The following is an 18,216-nucleotide window of genomic DNA, read 5'->3' as shown; positions in this document are numbered from 1 at the left end:
AGAGAAATTATTTAGGAGGAAACATTATCACGACTCCTCATGTCTTTTAATTGGCATCAGAGTTTCTACTTTTCCATTTCCAGGAAATGTTTGCAGAAGTTTGCAAGGTCTTGCAAGGTCTGACATTCAGAAGCCTCCACTGACCTGCCTGAACCAGCTCCCACAGATTAGTTTGGTTCAGAAACTGAACCCCTTATCTCATTTGACTGACAGAAAGTTTTTATGAAGCTTTAACTGTAATCCACTCATTTTCCCTTATATTATTTCATTTTACAGACGAGGATTGGTGCTATATTGACTTTCCCACTGAGAACTGACAACACTCAATTCATCCAGAACACCCCCATCTTCTCCCCACTTGTATTTTCTCTTCTGGATTCCAGTGTAGTTATCCCCTGGCTGTAAACCCCTTTGGGCTATTGACTTTCCTCTCATCTTTAGTCCCCCATATGTTCATTCAAGGTCATAATCTTAAGTCCCTGAGACAAGGTCCCAACACACACACGTTTTATCTGCATGTATCACAGAATCATAGAATGGTTTGGGTTGGAAGGGACCTTACAGCCCATCCAGTTGCCCCCACCCTGCTATGGGCAGGGAAACCTTCCCCTATCCCAGGGTGTACCAAGCCCCATCCAACCTGGCCTTGGACACTTCAGGAACGGGGCAGCCACAGCTGCTCTGGGAAACTTGTTCTTTATCCATCCTAACAGACTCCACAATGGCTTCAACCTTCACCCCTATTTCTATGGCTTTATTTGTATTGGATTTCTTTCTAGGCAGTGGGCTCAATATCTTTGCATCCCATCAAATGTTCCAAAATTTAGTTGCTTGCAACATATTTTGTAATTTAAAACCAACACATGCAGCTGCTAAGAACTGGTACTTATTTGTTGGCATTTATACATTGGCTTGCTGTCAGGTAAACATATTTATGATTTAGGATAAGAAAATTAGATAAAAACAGAAACCAGCTGTTCACACACTTCTCTTGCTCCCTCATATTGTTTAAGAAATATGTTTGAAATTATTATCTAGAAAAATCTCCATTTCAAAGTCTGGGTTTGCAGGGCAAGGCATGCCATGTTGTCTATTCACAGAAAAAACTCCATTGATCCAAAAAAATCCATTAATTTTAAAAGCCTATCTCAGTATGTGTCTAATTAGTCTTTGTAGAAACAAATCAGCAGCTGACATCAGTCATCTTCTAACACATCAAACTGAGGAAAAACAAAATAACTATGTGTCAAAATAAGTTTTTGCTAAATGAAACAACAAAAAAAGAGCTAGTAAGTCCTGCTGCCCGTTTTTCTAATCAACAATTTGTGTTCATTTTAAAGGTAATTTTCTCTGGTTTACACTAAAGCTGTTTTATGTGCAAACTCGTCACTGAATCAGGTATTTAGGACTGTTCCCTGTGGATTAATTTACCTGCTGAACAGCCCTGGATGATCTAAGTGCTGCTACACAGGCTGAAGTGATGGCTCTATGGTTTTAATCTCTTCTAGGAGCTATTTTAAACCAAATAATTTTATCTTTCGTTAAAAAGCAAAAGCATCAGGTTAGCTGTGAGTCAGCACCACGAACCAACATGCTGAGCACGTCTCCCATGGTGTGACCCCCAGAGCTGCTCAGACATTGCACCTTCCCAGTGACAACTGGAGAAAGCAACCAAAAATTTCAAAAAATTTACATTACCTGCAACTAGTTAAGATGTAGAATGATATTCAGGGGAGGAAAGTTGTGAATGCCAAGTTGGCAGATAAATACAATGAAAGTGCAAAGATCTAGACAGCCCTGAAAGAGTCAGGGAGGTGGATCAGGTGATCATTGTAGGTCCCTTCACACTGAAATATTCTATTCTATTCTATTCTATTCTATTCTATTCCATTCCTTTCCATTCCATTCCATTTTCTATCCCATCCCATCCCATCCCATCCCATCCCATCCCATCCCATCCCATCCATTCCCATTCCCATCCCCATCCCCATCCCCATCCCCATCCGCACTCCCATTCCCATTCCCATTGCATTCTGACAGGATGAGAGGAAACAGCCTCAAATTGCACCAGGGAAGGTTAAGGTTGGATATTAGGGAAAATGTCTTCATTGAAAGGATGGTCAAGTCCTGGAACAGGCTGTCTAGGTCAGTGATGGAGGCACCATCCCTGGAAATGTTCAAAAAACGTGTGGATGTTGTACCTGGCGACAGTGCAAGGGGACTGGGATTATCTGGTCTTTAAAGGTCCCTTCCAACACAAACCACTCTATAATTCCATGATTTTTAAACACAACGACACCTCATTACCCAAAAGCTCAAAAAAAAAATGCAGCCTTTGAACAGACAGCATGCTCTAAACTGGGAAGAGATAAAGTGATGAACTCAAATCCATCAAAGAGCAGGAATTTTTGCCTTAAGCCATCTGCAGAGAGGCAGGTCTTTCAAGCCCAGTCTCCAAGGGACCCAGAGCATCAGGGGACAAGTGATGGGACATGCTGGGAGTGCCACAACAGGAACCCAGTGGGACATGAGAGGCTATGGGAGAACACTTGAACTCTTCAACTAGTAAATCCAGACAAAAAGCACAACCCTGATGAAAAAAAATCAGAACCTTGCCATGCCTGGGCCCTGCTCCATCAGATCACACTGACCACAGTGAGTGCTGACAGCTGCTGGGAGCAAACAAGCCACTGAAGGGATGGAGAAAGGTGGGACAGTGCGTGAGTCACAAACAGAACAGGAGAAATCTGACAGGCGCAAACAACTGAGGTTCTCTAGAGCACTGAAGTAATACCACAATAAATATAGGCGTGTCCATATACATTTATATATTTATGGTATAGAGATGTATCTCCAGTCTCCACTGGCACAGTCTGACGCTATTTAATGTGAGCACAGACAGAATTCAAGGCATCCAGCTCATCTGACTGCTGGAAAACACATAATGAATGTTCCCATGGAAAGCCCCTCAGATGAGGGGCAGGCAGGGAGGTGCCCGTCCGCAATCCTGTCCGCAGCTTTTTCCCTTGGAAACAAAAGCTCTGATCAGAACTTTTTGAAAATAACATGGGCAAAATACTTCTATTTCTTTGGGGAAATAACAGAGCTGTACTGAAGCAGCAGCAGCCCCTCAAGACAGCACCTCAGCACTACAGACAGCACTACACTTCTCAGGGAGTTCTGTGCACTTACAGGCCACAAATATTATTTCTCATTTAGTTTTAAGCTGGCCTATGCCCTGGGAGGTTTTCAACTGAATGTGTCTCCAGTCCAACACATGAGGGAATCTTTACCATCCCAACCAATTCTCCTCAAGGCAAAGACCATGCCTGGAAAACATCAACTTTTACATTCACCTTCCGGCTGTAACTGGGAGAAGCAGTAACGTAGGTCCCATGCGACAATGACCAACAGCTGTAACATTACTTATATGCAAAGATTTACAGTGCCTCAAGTCAGACACAGGGATTTTGTTGATTTAAAGAAAAAACTGCAGCAAAGCAATGAGCTTTCATATGCTGCACTGCAATGAGCTACAAACCCAGCCTGAACTAACCTCATTTCACTTGTCTTCAGCACCACTTGCCTCATTCCATTAGAGATGTCCCAGCTAACATGTGCAAGTTGGCAAGGAGGGAAATAAATTTTTTACCCTAATCTACATAAGCCTCCATAAACTCAGCCACAGAAGGATACAAGTAAATATAGCCATGTCACCCCAGACCACTCCAGCTGCCAAACAGAAAAATTTGGCAGGCAGAAAGCTTAAGTCCAAACTGCTCCCAAGGGAAGGCAGCAGCCTCGGGCAGTCACACGCAGTCTGTGCCCCAAGAACCCTGCAGCACCTTTAGAACATTATTCTCTGCTGGACACCACCAGGCAGTGAGTTTAAGGCATCTCCATGCAAAAAAACCCAAACCCAAAACTCCCAAGGTCTGTCCTGCTCAAGGCTTGAAGTCAAAATCCGCACCACTCGCTAGATGTTTAACTTCTCTTTCAACAGTGGTCTCAAATAGGAGAAAAAGAAATTAAAATCACTGGCTTAATTCATATCAACAATCCCACCAACAGACAGAGATTAAACAGGTAAAGCCATTTCTTTGTCAGGCCTGGGGGTGTTATAAGTCATGGTGAGCACACAAAAGGTCTTAAAAATGAAATGAAAAATACCTCGACAGTAGCATCACCTGACCCTAAATCCATTCTGTGCTAGATCTGAATCCCCTGCTGCACTGACTGACAAGCAGGATGAGGAATGGGATAAAGAATGGGATGAGGAATGGGATGAATGCCTTGCAGGGCTCGATCCTGGCTGCTACCCAGGCTAGAAATGCAAGGTCTGGGTAAAACAGCCCTGCAACAGAGCGAGACCCTCCGACCTCCTGAGCCCAACTTCATGCAAACACTGTGAGACAGAACAGCTCAGCAAAGCTTCAGTTTAGAAACTGCACTTTATTACTTGCAGAAACAAGGTAATTAATGTTGTAAAGCACAGTCCACTATTGTAAACATGAAAGAAGTCTGTTAAAAAGGTCCCAACTCTAATACAGATGTAGCAACCTTAATGATGTTTACCAAAACATCAACCCGCCCCCCACCATGTTATTATTTAAACATACCCCTTTTACAGAGCACACATGCACATCTGGAGCGACATCTCTGCAACAGAGAGGCACAAAAATTAGAGACAATGGCTTATGGAAATCCAGGAGTGGCCATAAGCCACTGGCTCTTAACCTTGACTCGTTATGTTGAGCTTTCTCTCTACAAACATGTTCTTACAGAAAAGACATGAAGGGGCTTGAGTGTGTTCAGAGAAGGCAACAGAGCTGGGGAAGGGTCGGGAGCACAAGTCTGATGAGGAACAGCTGAGGGAGCTGGGGCAACTCAGCCTGGACAAAAAGAGGGTCAGAGAGCCCTTACTGCTCTCTACAACTACCTGAAAGGGGCAGGTGGTACCTGAAAGGTGGGGAACTGGCTGGGCACTGGGCGGGTGGTGGTGAGCAGCTGTGTCATTTACATCACTTCTTTATCTGTTTGGGTTTTTTTTCTTTTTGCTATTTTTCTTTTAATGCTATTATTATTATTGTTATTGTTGTTATTTTATTTCAATTATTGAGCTGTTCTTATCTCAACCCACTTTTACCCTTCTGATTCTCTCCCAGTACTCAGCTGTTGGTTGGGGCTAAACCACAACAGCCAGCTCCAGGCAACCTCTGGATTTTAAAAGTTCAAAATTTCACAAGAAGAAATGCACATACACATCCCTCTAACCCCACATGAGTCTCCATCACCTTCTTGATTCGATGCTTTCACATTTTGGATCCTTCTTTATTTCTGCCTGTCTCATCAACAGCAGTTTCCCAGTTCCCCCTTTCTCCTTCTTTAGCATCAGCAATGACAATTTTATTCCTTTGTTTGAGCCCACCATGCTTCAAAACTGGTTTTAAAATTATGAGATTTGAACAAGAAAGCAGAAAGGAGGCACGTGTCGGGGTATGTGCACAAGAGGAGGGAGGTTATTTAAGACTCAGCATTAACTTTTCGGGCAAGCTTGGATCATTGGGAAGCTTTCCATAACCATGAAGGGTTAAAATCTTGTTGCTCCTTAAATAAAAGCTGAGTCCCATCCAATCTCATGCCATCACCAGCTAAAACATTAAAGAGAAGCCACTTATTACAAGTATCCAAAATAACATCAGGGGAGCTGACAACACTCAACTCTCCTCTAGCTCTCTTCTGAGCAGCCTTTTCACTCTATTCTTTCTTCCAATTTTTCATTCTTTTTTTTCCTCCATCTACTGGGCTCCATCTACCATAAACCAAAGTCAATCTGAGAGTTTACCATCTGTTCTGTGTCACTTTCTTCAGCTTTAAACTCTCTTTCTTCCCCTTTTTTCCCAGTAATGTAACCAGCACCTGTAGCTAGCCTGTTACCTCTCCAGTATTTATGAACCAGTTCGGGGTCAAACCCAAACATTGATGCCTCAGTGGTTTAACAGGGGGAAGGCAGAAGTGTTGTTTCATGACTTCGTGGTTTCTCACCCGAACGTCAACCACGAACCACGGCACATGTACAACTTTGCTTTCTGCTTTATCTCTCCTTTTAATGAAATGGAGAAAGATTTGAACTGGGATTCACAGACTTTGTGTGGCTGGGATTCTGTGACCCCCTGATTTTGCTCAAGAGCTGATGAGAAACCTGGGAAGTTAGCTCCCTTTTCACTTTCTGAACCATCATCCCTGTCACCTAAAATATGAAGGTGCATTAGTGAACAGAAGCTCACTAGTTACTGAGATGAGACATTTTTCAGGAAGCTCCTCTTTGGGGAATGAGCCCAAATAGAAGTCATTGAGATTCAAAAAAAGATCTGTAATTCTCAAAAATGTTATTCATTATTAACAGAGCATTTCATAATACTGATGAGACTGTCGGAATTCAAATGCTTTAACTGTAAGATCACAAAAATATTTAACCTGAGTTAAATTTATCTTGATGTGCCTTTTGAGCTGCTCTTTGTTCCCTTCTCAAAGCAGTTAAAGTTGGAAATAAATCCATCTTGTTTTATTGTCAGCAGCATCTATTCTGCTTAGCAGCATCTATTCTGCTTAGCAGGCATTTAGGCAAATTTATTAACAAACCTGTTTTTAGCCCACAAACACATAAATCTGTAGAAGGCAGCATCTTGATAAAAGCTCAGGAATCAGAGGAAAAAAATAGCAAGAAAAGAACAAGTGGAAAAAGCTACAGTGCAGGGACTCTCAGGAGGGGACAGGGCTCCTTTATATGTTATTCTCCATCAAATAAATCCACAAAATCTAAGTGAAAACGTCTGGTCCACACAGCACCAGACCTGTGCACTTCACTGCAGCAGCAGGGCCAGAGGATTTCCGCTGCTCACTGCTTTCCCTTTTAAGCTGCTTTTCCCTCCTACCTGTGTCCCTGCTCAGGATGATCCCCTGACAATTCAGCAGGGAACAGACTGCTGGGAACAGCAGGGAACAGATCATCACAGGGAAAAAGTGTTGCCCCATTCCAACTTGGGGTGTGTGAACATACTTCTACAGGGAGATGCCATATGGAAAACAGCCATTCCTTAGGAGATCGCTGCTAATGACATGAAGTGCTGCTTGAACATCACCTGGACAGACTTGGCATACTGGCAAAAAAAGTTTGCTGGTTATTTTATAGGATTGCTAAGACTGGTGGAGGTTTTCCTGTATTCTGCTCCATTCCAGCAGCAAAGCTTCCAAACTCACACTGGAGGGGCTGTGAGGTGCAAAGCTCCCCCACAGCAGCATATGATTCTTTGACCAGTTTTCTTCTCAGTAGCAGATTTTTGAACATTAACAGCTGGCTGCTTTTGCGTAGTGAGAGCCAAAAAGTCCTGGAAGCTGTTCAGAGGCTATAGACAGGTCAGGATTTTCACCAGCCATTCCGTTTTACATGGAAAGGATTCCATGGCATCCAGGACAAAGGGCTGACTTGCTCCTACCTCTCCTCTTGGCTCACCTTCTCCCCCATTCCCCATTGCTTTTCTTTTACAAATGAAGAATATCTGAATTTGAAGATCTGGACCTTGTAACTTTTTTTTTTTATCCTTTTAACCTTTGCTCAGCTCTTAGACCCAACTGACAGCTTGGGCAGAGGCAGCACCCAGCTGGGATCAAACATCCATTTGTACTCACCGTGTCCCTCCAGCCCAGCCCAGCCCAGCTTTGGGGTTGGATGTGGGAGAAGGTGCAGCTCTGATGGTGGGACATGGTGAGAAGGGAAGCAAGAGGGTGGGATCCTGCAGTGACTTTTGGTGGGATTCATTAACCTACTTTGGCATGCAGCTCAGAATAGCTCACCCATTTGCATTTTAAGATTATGCACACATAAGTGCTGCAAGGGTTGCTGTGGCATCCAGGAGCCGAACCAAGCCCAGATTCCCTGATCAGCCAAGCAAAATGTTAACCACTAGTGCAACTAACCTCCCTAAATAATCAACCTGCCTTTCTTTTTCATTTTTTAAACACTACATAAATTGTTGGCAAAATATAACCTTAAGCTGGGGAAATACTTAACCTAGAACATGTGGCAAGGACACCCAAGTGACAACCATCCTGTTTGATGTCATCCAAACATTAATGGTTTCCCATTGTGCCTGTACAGTTACTGAACAGAATTAATCTGTGTATGTTATTTTCTCCAGATTCTTTACACTTGCAACCCACAGATCACTCAAATGAAAAACCTGCCATAGCACCTACAGAAATTCACTGAAATCTGTGATAATTTAGTTCAGCTCCTGCCCAAGGCTTCCTCTTGCACCATTTAAACAAGTTCCAAAAGTAAATTAATTGATGCAAAGTTATCAACCTCATACATCCTAATTTTCACCAACTATTATGTAGTTTTACCTATGAGGAATGGAAGATGGAGGGGTACAGATCACCTTGGTCACTGCAGTATTAACCTGAATAATGCAAAATCTTCCCACTAATTAGCAAACACAGGTGTATGACATAAATAGTATTAACTAAATAGAGTACTGCATCCAGCTCTGGAGTCCCCAGGGGACATGAAACTGCTGGGGAGTCCAGAGGAGGTCACTGAGTTGATGACATGCCTGGAACTCCTCTGCTTTGGAGTGAGGCTGGAGCTGGGGTTGTACAGCCTGGAGAAGAGAAGGCTCCAGGGAGACCTTAGAGCCCCTTCCAGTGTCCAAAGAGGCTCCAGGAAACATGGAGAGGGACTTGGGACAAGGACCTGGAGTGACAGGACAAGGTGGAATGGCTTTCCACTGCCAGAAAGGGAGGGCAGGGTTAGATGGGATATTGGGAAGAAATTCTCCCCTGTGAGGGTGGTGAAGCCCTGGCAAAGGTTGCCCAGAGCAGCTGTGGCTGCCCCATCCCTGGAAGTGTCCAAGGCCAGGTTGGACAGGTCTTGGACCAACCTAGGACAGTGGAAGGTGTCCCTGCCCGTGGCAGGGGTGGGACTGGACGGTCTTCAAGATCCCTTTCAACTCAAACCATCCTGGGATTCTACAACTATAAACCAACCCTTGTTAGACAAGCCCAGTGCACCATGCAGGGCTCAGCCTCCAGCAGTGAGGAGCAGGAGGAGAAGGAGGAGAAGGAGGAGAAGGAGGAGGAGCATGGCCTGGCACTCACCAATGATGCCGCTGTCTCTGCTCTCCAGCGTGGATGTGGGGCTGGTGACGGCTCCGTAGGTGCAGTCCTTGGCCGTGACGCTGGTGCTGACGGGCGGCAGGGTGGAGCAGGGGCTGCTGGCCGGCGGGGAGGCCGTGCTGCTGGTCAGGGTGGAGCAGGGGCTGATGCGCTGCGTCACCGCCGAGCTCTGGAAAACGGCAAGCGGGAACACATCACTCACCACAGGCACTGCGAGGGGGAAAGTCTTTCTGTAGCTCACACTTGAGGATTTGCTTTGTCTGGTGAGGTTAAGAAGTGCTTTACAGTTTGAAATGAAACATCTGCTAGGCCACCCTCCACCTCTGGCAGACACCAGGCTCGTTTTTCCCCTTCATGCCTCAGAGATCCCAGCTTCCATGTTCAACAGGAGCCACAGGAAACATAAATAGTGGTATTTATCAAAAGCCTGATTTCCATACTTGATCAGGAGTTTTGATTATTTTGTTAGCATTGAACTGAAAGCTTAAAAGAAAAAAGCACAAATAAACTTTCGTGACAGAAAGGTAAATTCTGTGCCTCTGCTGAAGTGGAGATCTCTGGGGCAGGAAGCACACAGTGTGATCTCACCTTTACTTACAGCTACAATCATCATATCCAGGAAATCCTACAAAGACCTCTGGGCTGTTTCCATCTGCTCAGAATCCTTGTGGGGCTGCAGTTTTTATTTTGCTCTATAAATGTTTCCTCCATTCCAGGAAAACAACAGAGATCCCTTATCTAGGTACCAGATAGCCCTTCCCTGCCCAGGCATGCTTTCCCCACCAGACAAAGTATAAAAAAATCCCTCCATAATATGGAAAATGCAGCAGCACAAAGAAGATGCTATTTTAAAAGTGATTTTTGGTAAGACCCTATAGGATACTGTGTAGGGAGATGGATTTACTAAAAATGCAAAATCCTTCTTGAATTCAATTTGATATATGACAGAACCCTTGTTTTAACTACAGGCTACTGGATACAGAAGCTCCCCTGGAAAAAGGTTCTACCTGCTGAAGACACATCCTGGAGCACCTGCAGGGGACAAAACTGCTGTGCAGGGTCAAGGGGCTTGGCAGGCGCAGGTGGCTTCTTGTGTACCCAACACAGCAACTTCATCACCCTTACACTGGACTTCAGAGATTTTTTTTGGAAATAAACTGGCAATTTCAACACTTCCCTAGCACAGGACTGGCTGACAGAACAGGCACCCATTCACAGGGTGGGCACTGGAGGAGCCACACCCTCAGGAGGGTCAGTCCATTGCCCCTCGAGGATGGGCAAAAAGTAAGCATTAAAAAATGGGAGTTTCAGCACATTATCCTCCCTGGAGTTCATCTTTAGGGTGCTGCAGAGGGAGGTGACCCCGTGTCTCCCTGGCTCAGGGGACAGTGCAGAGCACAGCCAGTTCTGCACTGCTGCTGTTGGCTGGAGCTAAGCTCAGCAGGTTGCACTTCACTCACCGTAAAATGATCCTGGTCCCAAGGAAGGAACAGCAGAGGTTCATTCTGGAATTTGCTTAAATGAGATTTCTTTAATTCTGTGTGAACATCCCCATATAATTGTGTGGCTTTGTATCCCCCCTTCTCTGTGGCATTTGAAGGAGACCACAGAGAGCATCATACCTGCAAACTGCGTAACAGGCTTGACATGTAATTTTTACTCCTCCTCCCTATTTCATATTTGAAACTTAGAAAAAATGTCTGGGAGGGACTTTTTAAAGTCGAACATGTAGAAGATTTACTGGTGTTTTGTATTAGGAGGCAGCTACCACATGAAGCTACCAGGAAAAAACCTACTTTGTCCAGCTTCATGGGTTTTGTAAAAATCCTTACTCAGAGTGGAACTGCCCTGGTGCTGGAGGCAACACAGAGCATCCCCGGCAGGGGGATGGGGCAGCCTCTCGGCCAACCCCAGCTCTGCTCTCATGCTAGAGGGAGCTGAATCAATCTCAACTTAATTACAGAATATCCCCAACATGGATCAGTGCATCAGCAAGCCAGGGACACAGTGCTAATGGCCACAGCTCTGCCAGCAGGTTTGTGTGTTAAAACAGACACCCCAACACAGCAGAAAATGAACCGTGTGAATATTTCCATGTTAATTAATCTCCCTCTGGTATCCATCACGGTCAGTCTCTTCTTCCAAGCAACATGCAACAGGATTAAGGGGAAATGGCCTCAAGTTGAGCCAGGGCAGGTTCAGATTGGATATCAGGGAAAACTTCTTCGCTGACAGAGTGGTCAGGCATTGGAATGGGCTGCCCAAGGCAGTGGTGGAGTCGCCATCCCTGGAAGTGTTCAAACAGCCAGCAGACGTGGCACTTCATGATATGGTTTAGTGACATGGTGGGATTCAGTCAAAGGTTGGACTTGATGGTCTTGGAGGTATTTTCCAACCTTAATGATCCTGTGATTTTAAAACACCTGCAGTGTACATGGTGGCTGCCAACACATGGTCATCTCCTGAAGTACCTGCGACAAGCAAACCAACACTCTCCTCTCTCCATCCAATTTACAGTGCCACTGGTAAATCCCAGTTATTGTTATTTTCCATTCTTTCACATTCTAGGCACTTACCAGTACCTCTCCTTTTATCCCAGTGCCTCCTAGGAACTGCAAGTAAGCTGGCTGCTCTGGGAATTTTGGCTCTCTGAATACTCTGGTTTCACACAGTCATTACATCACCTGTAACACGCTTTCTCTCCCCACAAACCTCTTCTGTCTCTTCATACTGCAAGTTTTTCAGGTGTCTAAATACACTACTGATTTTTCTAAATCTGCTTTTAATTTTGCAAAACTATTTCTAGCTCATTCATTGTACTGGCCAAATTAAAAACTACCTGTGTGTCATATTCAATGAAAATATTCCATTATTTTTTTCCCTTTATAATTGCCGGGTTTTATTATTATTCTTAGTATAACCTAATACAGGGCTCTTTTTGGCTTGCTGTTCTGTGCCACACAGATGTTTTCACTGAGCTACCCACCACAGTGGGACTATCTTCTGATTTATCACAGCTGATGGGACTCTGTCAGCACACCTGAACCATTACATCAGCTTTTCCCAATATTTTTTTTAACTCGCTGACAGTCCAATGAACTGCATCAAGTTTAAGGTAATATAATTTGGGAGCTTTGGACAAGGAAGGCCAAGGGTATCCTGGGCTGCATGTGGCAGTGTGATGCTGGCAGGGGAAGGAGATGATGCCTCTCCTCTGCCTAGCTCTGCTCAGTTCTGTGTCCTTTTTATGTTGGGGGCACCAGAACTGCACAGAGAATTCCAGGTGGGGAATAACCCAACCCAATCTCACCTGCCCCTGCTTGAAGGAGAAGGTTGGTTTAGATGATCTCCAGAAATGCCTGCCAATCTCAAACTACAGCATCTAAAAATTCCATCAGCTTACATATGGGATCTTCCAGAATGTAAAGCTTTATTACTATTATAAATTCTTTATGGTGAAGTTTTTCTATGTCTTTGCTTTAACTGTCATTTTAAACGAATCCCCACTGAAACTTAGTACAAAATAACACCCACTAGCTTTAAAACACAGAAACCACTGCACTTTAAAGCAAATTAAAATTCATGCAAGGATGGTACACTCATCTTCCCTCCAGCTGATAAAACTATTGTTTCATGAAATGCCAGCAAGTGATAGAAGTTCCTTTATTTGCTGTGTTATCAATGCAGCTCCTGAAGAGCAAGCTCCTTGCAACTGGAAATTATGAAATAACACAGTATATCACTTGGCATTGATTGACATGTTTTATTTTTGTATTGATATAGAAAAATGTTCCTCTGTGTGAGTTTTAAATATAAATTTCCATTGACAGAACATTCTGTATTATTATTGCTGCTGTTTCATCTGTCACATTTTCACTGAACTTTGAAAAATTACTCTGTTCTGCCAGAGCCTCAACGTCCTTTGTGCTGCTCTGGCAGACAGTACAGCTAGAGCGAATTTCCCAAAAAGTAGGAGAAAAAGGATTTAATCCCCAGCACTTGGGATCTCCCACTCAGGAAATCATGATTAAAAGCACAGAAAACATACTATTTCATTACAATCTGGATTAGAGAATGTATCCTTGGATATAGTCAAAATAAGACAACGGGGCGGGGGGGGAAAGGCAACATAGACATGTACAGATTGGGCAGTTCCAGTGCAAACATTCCTATTCCTTATCTTTCTTTCAGCTGATGCACTGGTGAGATGGCAAACAATTATTGTCTCGCCTGAGAAGGCAAAGCATGGCTGGAATAACAAGCAGCATCTTTTGATACAAAGAATGTTTTCTTTGCCCAGCTCATGTAAATTAACACATTAAAACCCAAAAAATGGTTCTAATTTTTAAATTCAAGTGCAAACTACTGGCCAGAGTCTCAATCAGATTTTAATTAATCAATGATTAATAGAAGAGTTAATCTTCGCAAATCCCATAAACATCTCATTGCGTGATTTTCAACATGACTGGAAGTAGGGTAGTGGAAGAAATTCAGTTTGGGATGGAGATCTGGAGAGATTTTCCCAGAATTTGCTGCAATTTGGAAGCAGCTTTAGCTTGGACAGGATTTGTTTGCTGAGACAGCCAGTGGGAGATGGCAGAGTCAGAGGAGAGTCCCAAAAATGTGAGATGGCTAGGGCTGAGGTAGAGAGGCTGATGGAGAGGAGAGGCTGATGGAGGGAAGGAAGAGGCAATGCTGACGGAGGAAGATGAGATGCTGATGGAGAAGGTTCATTCAGCCTCCAGAAAGGACAGCTACACTGGATCCAAGGACAGCTGCAGCCTTCCACTATCTGCAGGGGCCGGAGAGAAGACACAGCCACACTCCTCTAAGAAGTGGAAAGGGAAAGGACAAGGAGCTACAGTAACAGGTTCTATCGAGGAAGTTTTCTTCTAGGTAGAAGAAGAATGTTCTCACAGTTGGTGAGCCCCAAGACAGGCTGTCAAGAGAGCCCACTGATCTCCACCAGTGGAGATCTTCAAACCCTGCGTGGATGAGCCCTGAGAACCACGGTCCCTCCCTGAAGCCAGTCCTGCCTCCGGAGGGTGTGTGGATGGGACAATCTCGTGAGGTCACTTCCAACCTTGAGTATTCCGGGATTCTAGGCAAGTGCTAACAGCAGGAGACGCTTACAAAGGAAGGAAAAAATTAACTTGGTAATTGAGGAACCAGCCCCTCTTTATCTTCTCCAGAACAGGAATAGCATTCAAAGACCCTAGAAAACTTTTCCATGCAAAAATTAGCACATAGCCCAAGATACCAATCTATTTTAGAGGACAAGTCTCTGTTATTTCTCTTTAGATTTTTTCTTTTATTTATTCTCCAAAGACATCCTTGGCTTTGGAGAAAAGATGGGGTTTTAATTTTTGTCAAAATGCAACAACAAAAGGAACCATTTATAGTAAAAGCTCTGCTTGGCTTTGAAGTATTCAGTTCAAATAGGTGCCTGTTAAAAGGACATTTTCTAGCCCAATGTAAAGCAAAATCCATTTTAAATCCACAATTTGCTTTAAAAAATTGAATGGAAAGTGTTAAAAGTGTAACGTTTGTGTTAAGGGCAAAAACTTTACAAAATCACATTTCTTGGTTCTCAATCAAACAAGCTCATGCAGGAGATCAAAAACCTCTTGTGTCAGTCAGTCAACCCAACATGGCCTTGGACACTTCCAGGGATGGGGCAGCCACAGCTTCTCTGGGCACCCTGTGCCAGGGCCTCACCACCCTCAAAGGGAGGAATTTCTTCCCAACATCCCATCTAACCCAGCCCCCTCTGTCAGTGGGAAGTCATTCCTGTCACTCCAGGCCCTTGTCCAACATCCCTCTCCAGCTCTCCTGGACCTCTTCAGGCACTGGAAGGGACTCTAAGGTCTCCCCTTCTCTTCTCCAGGCTGACCATTCCTGGCTCTCCCAGCCTGGCTCCAGAGCAGAGGGGCTCCAGCACTCGGACCAACTCCGTGGCCTCCTCTGGACTTGCTCCAACAGGTCCACATCTCTTCTGTGCTGAGGACAGGCCACTTCTCACTGACTCTCTTTTTTAAGAAATTCAGGTTCTCTGAATTACATCTATGTTAAATATCTGAGTGAGTGACTTGTGCAGAGTCACCCAATGACTGTTAAAAGAACAGAGAATTGGAAGTGGCTGCTGAGTTTTGTACTCTTCTGCTACATGGACTATCCATCTGTCAATTTAAATACAAAAAGAGGCGGGAGAGAAACGGCTCCTATTTTCACTCTCAGCAAAAACTGCAGATTGTCCACACCTGAGGAAAAGGAGGGAGAAACTCAGGCTCAGGCAGTTTCTACAAAATCTGTATCATAGCCCAGAGCCTTCCAGCCAGCCAGGGGTATAACAAGCTCCATCACAATAAAGATTTTATGATTTGCCTTCTCTATCTGTTTTCAAGCATGAAATCACCTTGTTGGGCAAATATGAGCAAGAACTGTGACTATCTGTAAAATTAGGCTATTACTATTTCCCTCTCCCTTCTGCAGAGACTGTGAGTCTTTATGCAACACTACTAAAGTACTTCTGAAATATCACAAAAAAGATGCCAGGCAAGTACAGATTATTTTGGTCACTATAATCTGATTAGAAACACTGCCCACTCCTACATTTGCAGAAACAGAAAAACAACAGAAGCTGTCTCACATGGCTGATCCCTGAACCACGGCCTGCTGTTCTGGAAGGATGAGTCACTGCATGAAGAGGAGATACAACCTTTACCTCAGCACCATTATTTTGTTAGGACACACCTGGTTGCCATGGAATTAGACAATAACCATCCTCTCCCAAGCTCCACAGTGATCCCAACCCATGTCACTTGGGATCAGGGGAGTCATACCTGGTTCTCGTCCTGCACCTCCATGCTGTACTGGGGCCCTGGCTGAACCTCCGTGACTTTCTCTCCGAGGAGGAAGCCCAGGCGAGTCATGAGTGTGTTTGCTGCCTCATCTACGGATGGAGGGGGTCCCAGCTCCTGCTCAGCATCACCTAAACAGAAGAAAACCAGATTCAGACAGGAATTGTTTACCTTGGCTGCTGCTCAGTGGCTTTACCAACACAACAGCGCTACCTGTTCATGCTGTACCCTCAGTATCCGGGTTTTCAGGTTATTCATGTTATTCAAGCCTGTTTTAGCATTCTATGCTGGTCATTAATTTTAGATCATGCACCACAGATACATGTTTTCTCCAATGTTAACTGTTGCTTCTCCTCTCACTGCTCATTATTTTCTCAGCACCTCCCATGGAAGCACACCTAGGCATCTTGTCCCTGTAGCAGAAGCACCAGAGCTACCAGGGAACAAGATTTTCTGCACCAGCACTGGAGAAGAGAGAGTGTTTGCTCTCCTCCCTCACACAGAAATTGCCCCCAAGTTACTCACAGAGAAGACAAGGCTACGAGAGCCATTTGGAAGGTGCTCCATGAGCTGCAGAGCAACCAACCTGTGAGCAGTTAACAGGAAAGACCAGGACAGAAAATACACGTGCAACTTCCACAGGCACCTGCTGGCCCAACACACTCATGGTCATATGAAAATCAAGTCTCTCCAGGTACAACCTACCTTCTGCACTCACCCTAGGGGCCATGCCACAAAGCAGTCTGCCTGCCAATTCCCCATCAAGTCTACAGAACAGGCCAAAACCAGCATTGCTAATTATTTTTCCTAATTTTTTTTCCACCACCTGTAGGAAAAGCAGCACAGACAAGCTTCCAGCTAGCAACGCATACCAGGAAAAGGCCAGGCCTGTATACCGGCATTTCTGTATACGTTTAATTTTGTAACAAAAATCTGTGGAGGTTTCTGACTTGTAGTATCACACAGGTAATTTGGGTTTCGAAAGTCAAGTTCCTTCCTGCTCACACCAGCAGCAGGGTGAAAGCCTGAAGGTCAAGTTCTTACCATGTTACACTGAAGTAATACTGTGCTTAGTGCAGTTGTAGGAGACTAATTAGGATTTGCAATTAGTCTATAGTTAATTATTTATCTGATAATGTACAATCTGGAAAAGAGCCCATCTCCATTTCCCAGCTCTGTCCTGGTTTGGGCTCCTCTGGCTCTCAGCCTGCAGCTACAGTAAAAGGATGCTATTTTAAATAAAATACTGCTTTTTGATAACTGTAACTGAAACCCACAAATCATGGAATCTGGGATAGGTACAAAACCTCTGGAAATTTAAGCCAGTTGCTTCCAGAAATTCCCATTTAACCTCATAGGGTACAGCTCACAGAAGCTTACAGCAATTTTTGGGTGTTTCATCTGCACTACAGCAAATTAAAAGCCTGGGAGCATCTCCCATGCAACCACAGCTGTGTTCCTAAGCACCACCAGCTCTGGAAGTTGAGCATCTGGAGCTGTCCTTCCACAGTGGCTTCACTGTTATGAAAATGGATGATACAGTCGGTCCACATAAGCTGCCTAAGACATTGAATCCCTATTGTACTGCTTGAACCAATGCTGACGTGAATCCGATAGATTTAAGAGAGACAAATTTAGATGGATGGCCCAATTTGCCGAACTGCTGACCACCCACAGTCAATCTGTGGGCATTTACTGGCTCTAGGAGACCAAGCCAGAACAGAGACATTTACGTAAAATGAAAACTAGAGAGACTTTTATTTCCAAGGTTATTTTTTTCTTTAAAAAGGTAGACTACCTTTTTAAAGGTAGACCTTTTTGGTAAAAGCCATTCCCAGAATATGGCTCCACAGTTTATTGTGCATTCCCCATCCTGTCTTCACAACCATGATATCAATAATATTCAAATGATGCTGACTTACACATCTGGGCAGAAAGGAACAGCTGAATCTACCTCTGCACTGCCCACCTGGGACAATTTAGGAGTGCCCAGGTGAGGCAGCTGTAGGGCACTGGGCACAGCCAGTTTTCTTTGGCTTAGTGCTGGGAACAACTCCCAACTAAAATTCACTCCTTGGAGGTTGAGTTTAACCTTGTCCTTAACCCCCTCTTCTTTTAACCTACCCCTAAAACATCTCCAAGGGGCACCAAGCCGGCTTTCACCTGTAAAATACAGAGA

At 44.3% G+C, this 18,216-nt stretch overlaps 1 protein-coding gene across 11 annotated transcripts in view; it reads right to left on the bottom strand.

Moving 5' to 3' along the window:
- TANC2 (tetratricopeptide repeat, ankyrin repeat and coiled-coil containing 2) overlaps positions 1-18,216 on the bottom strand; it is a 195,997-nt gene that overhangs the window by 73,392 nt on the left and 104,389 nt on the right. For all 11 annotated transcript variants that reach the window (XM_032091741.1, XM_032091740.1, XM_032091744.1 and 8 more), the window contains 2 exons: positions 16,020-16,168; positions 9,160-9,346 (listed from right to left, as the gene is read on the bottom strand). In XM_032091741.1, the coding sequence (XP_031947632.1) occupies positions 9,160-9,346; positions 16,020-16,168 (336 nt within the window). The remainder of the gene's footprint in view (positions 1-9,159; positions 9,347-16,019; positions 16,169-18,216) is intronic.

The sequence above is a fragment of the Corvus moneduloides genome, chromosome 26 (assembly GCF_009650955.1).
Source record: "Corvus moneduloides isolate bCorMon1 chromosome 26, bCorMon1.pri, whole genome shotgun sequence".
Classification (NCBI taxonomy): domain Eukaryota; kingdom Metazoa; phylum Chordata; class Aves; order Passeriformes; family Corvidae; genus Corvus; species Corvus moneduloides.
This window is presented reverse-complemented; position numbering and strand designations above follow the sequence as displayed.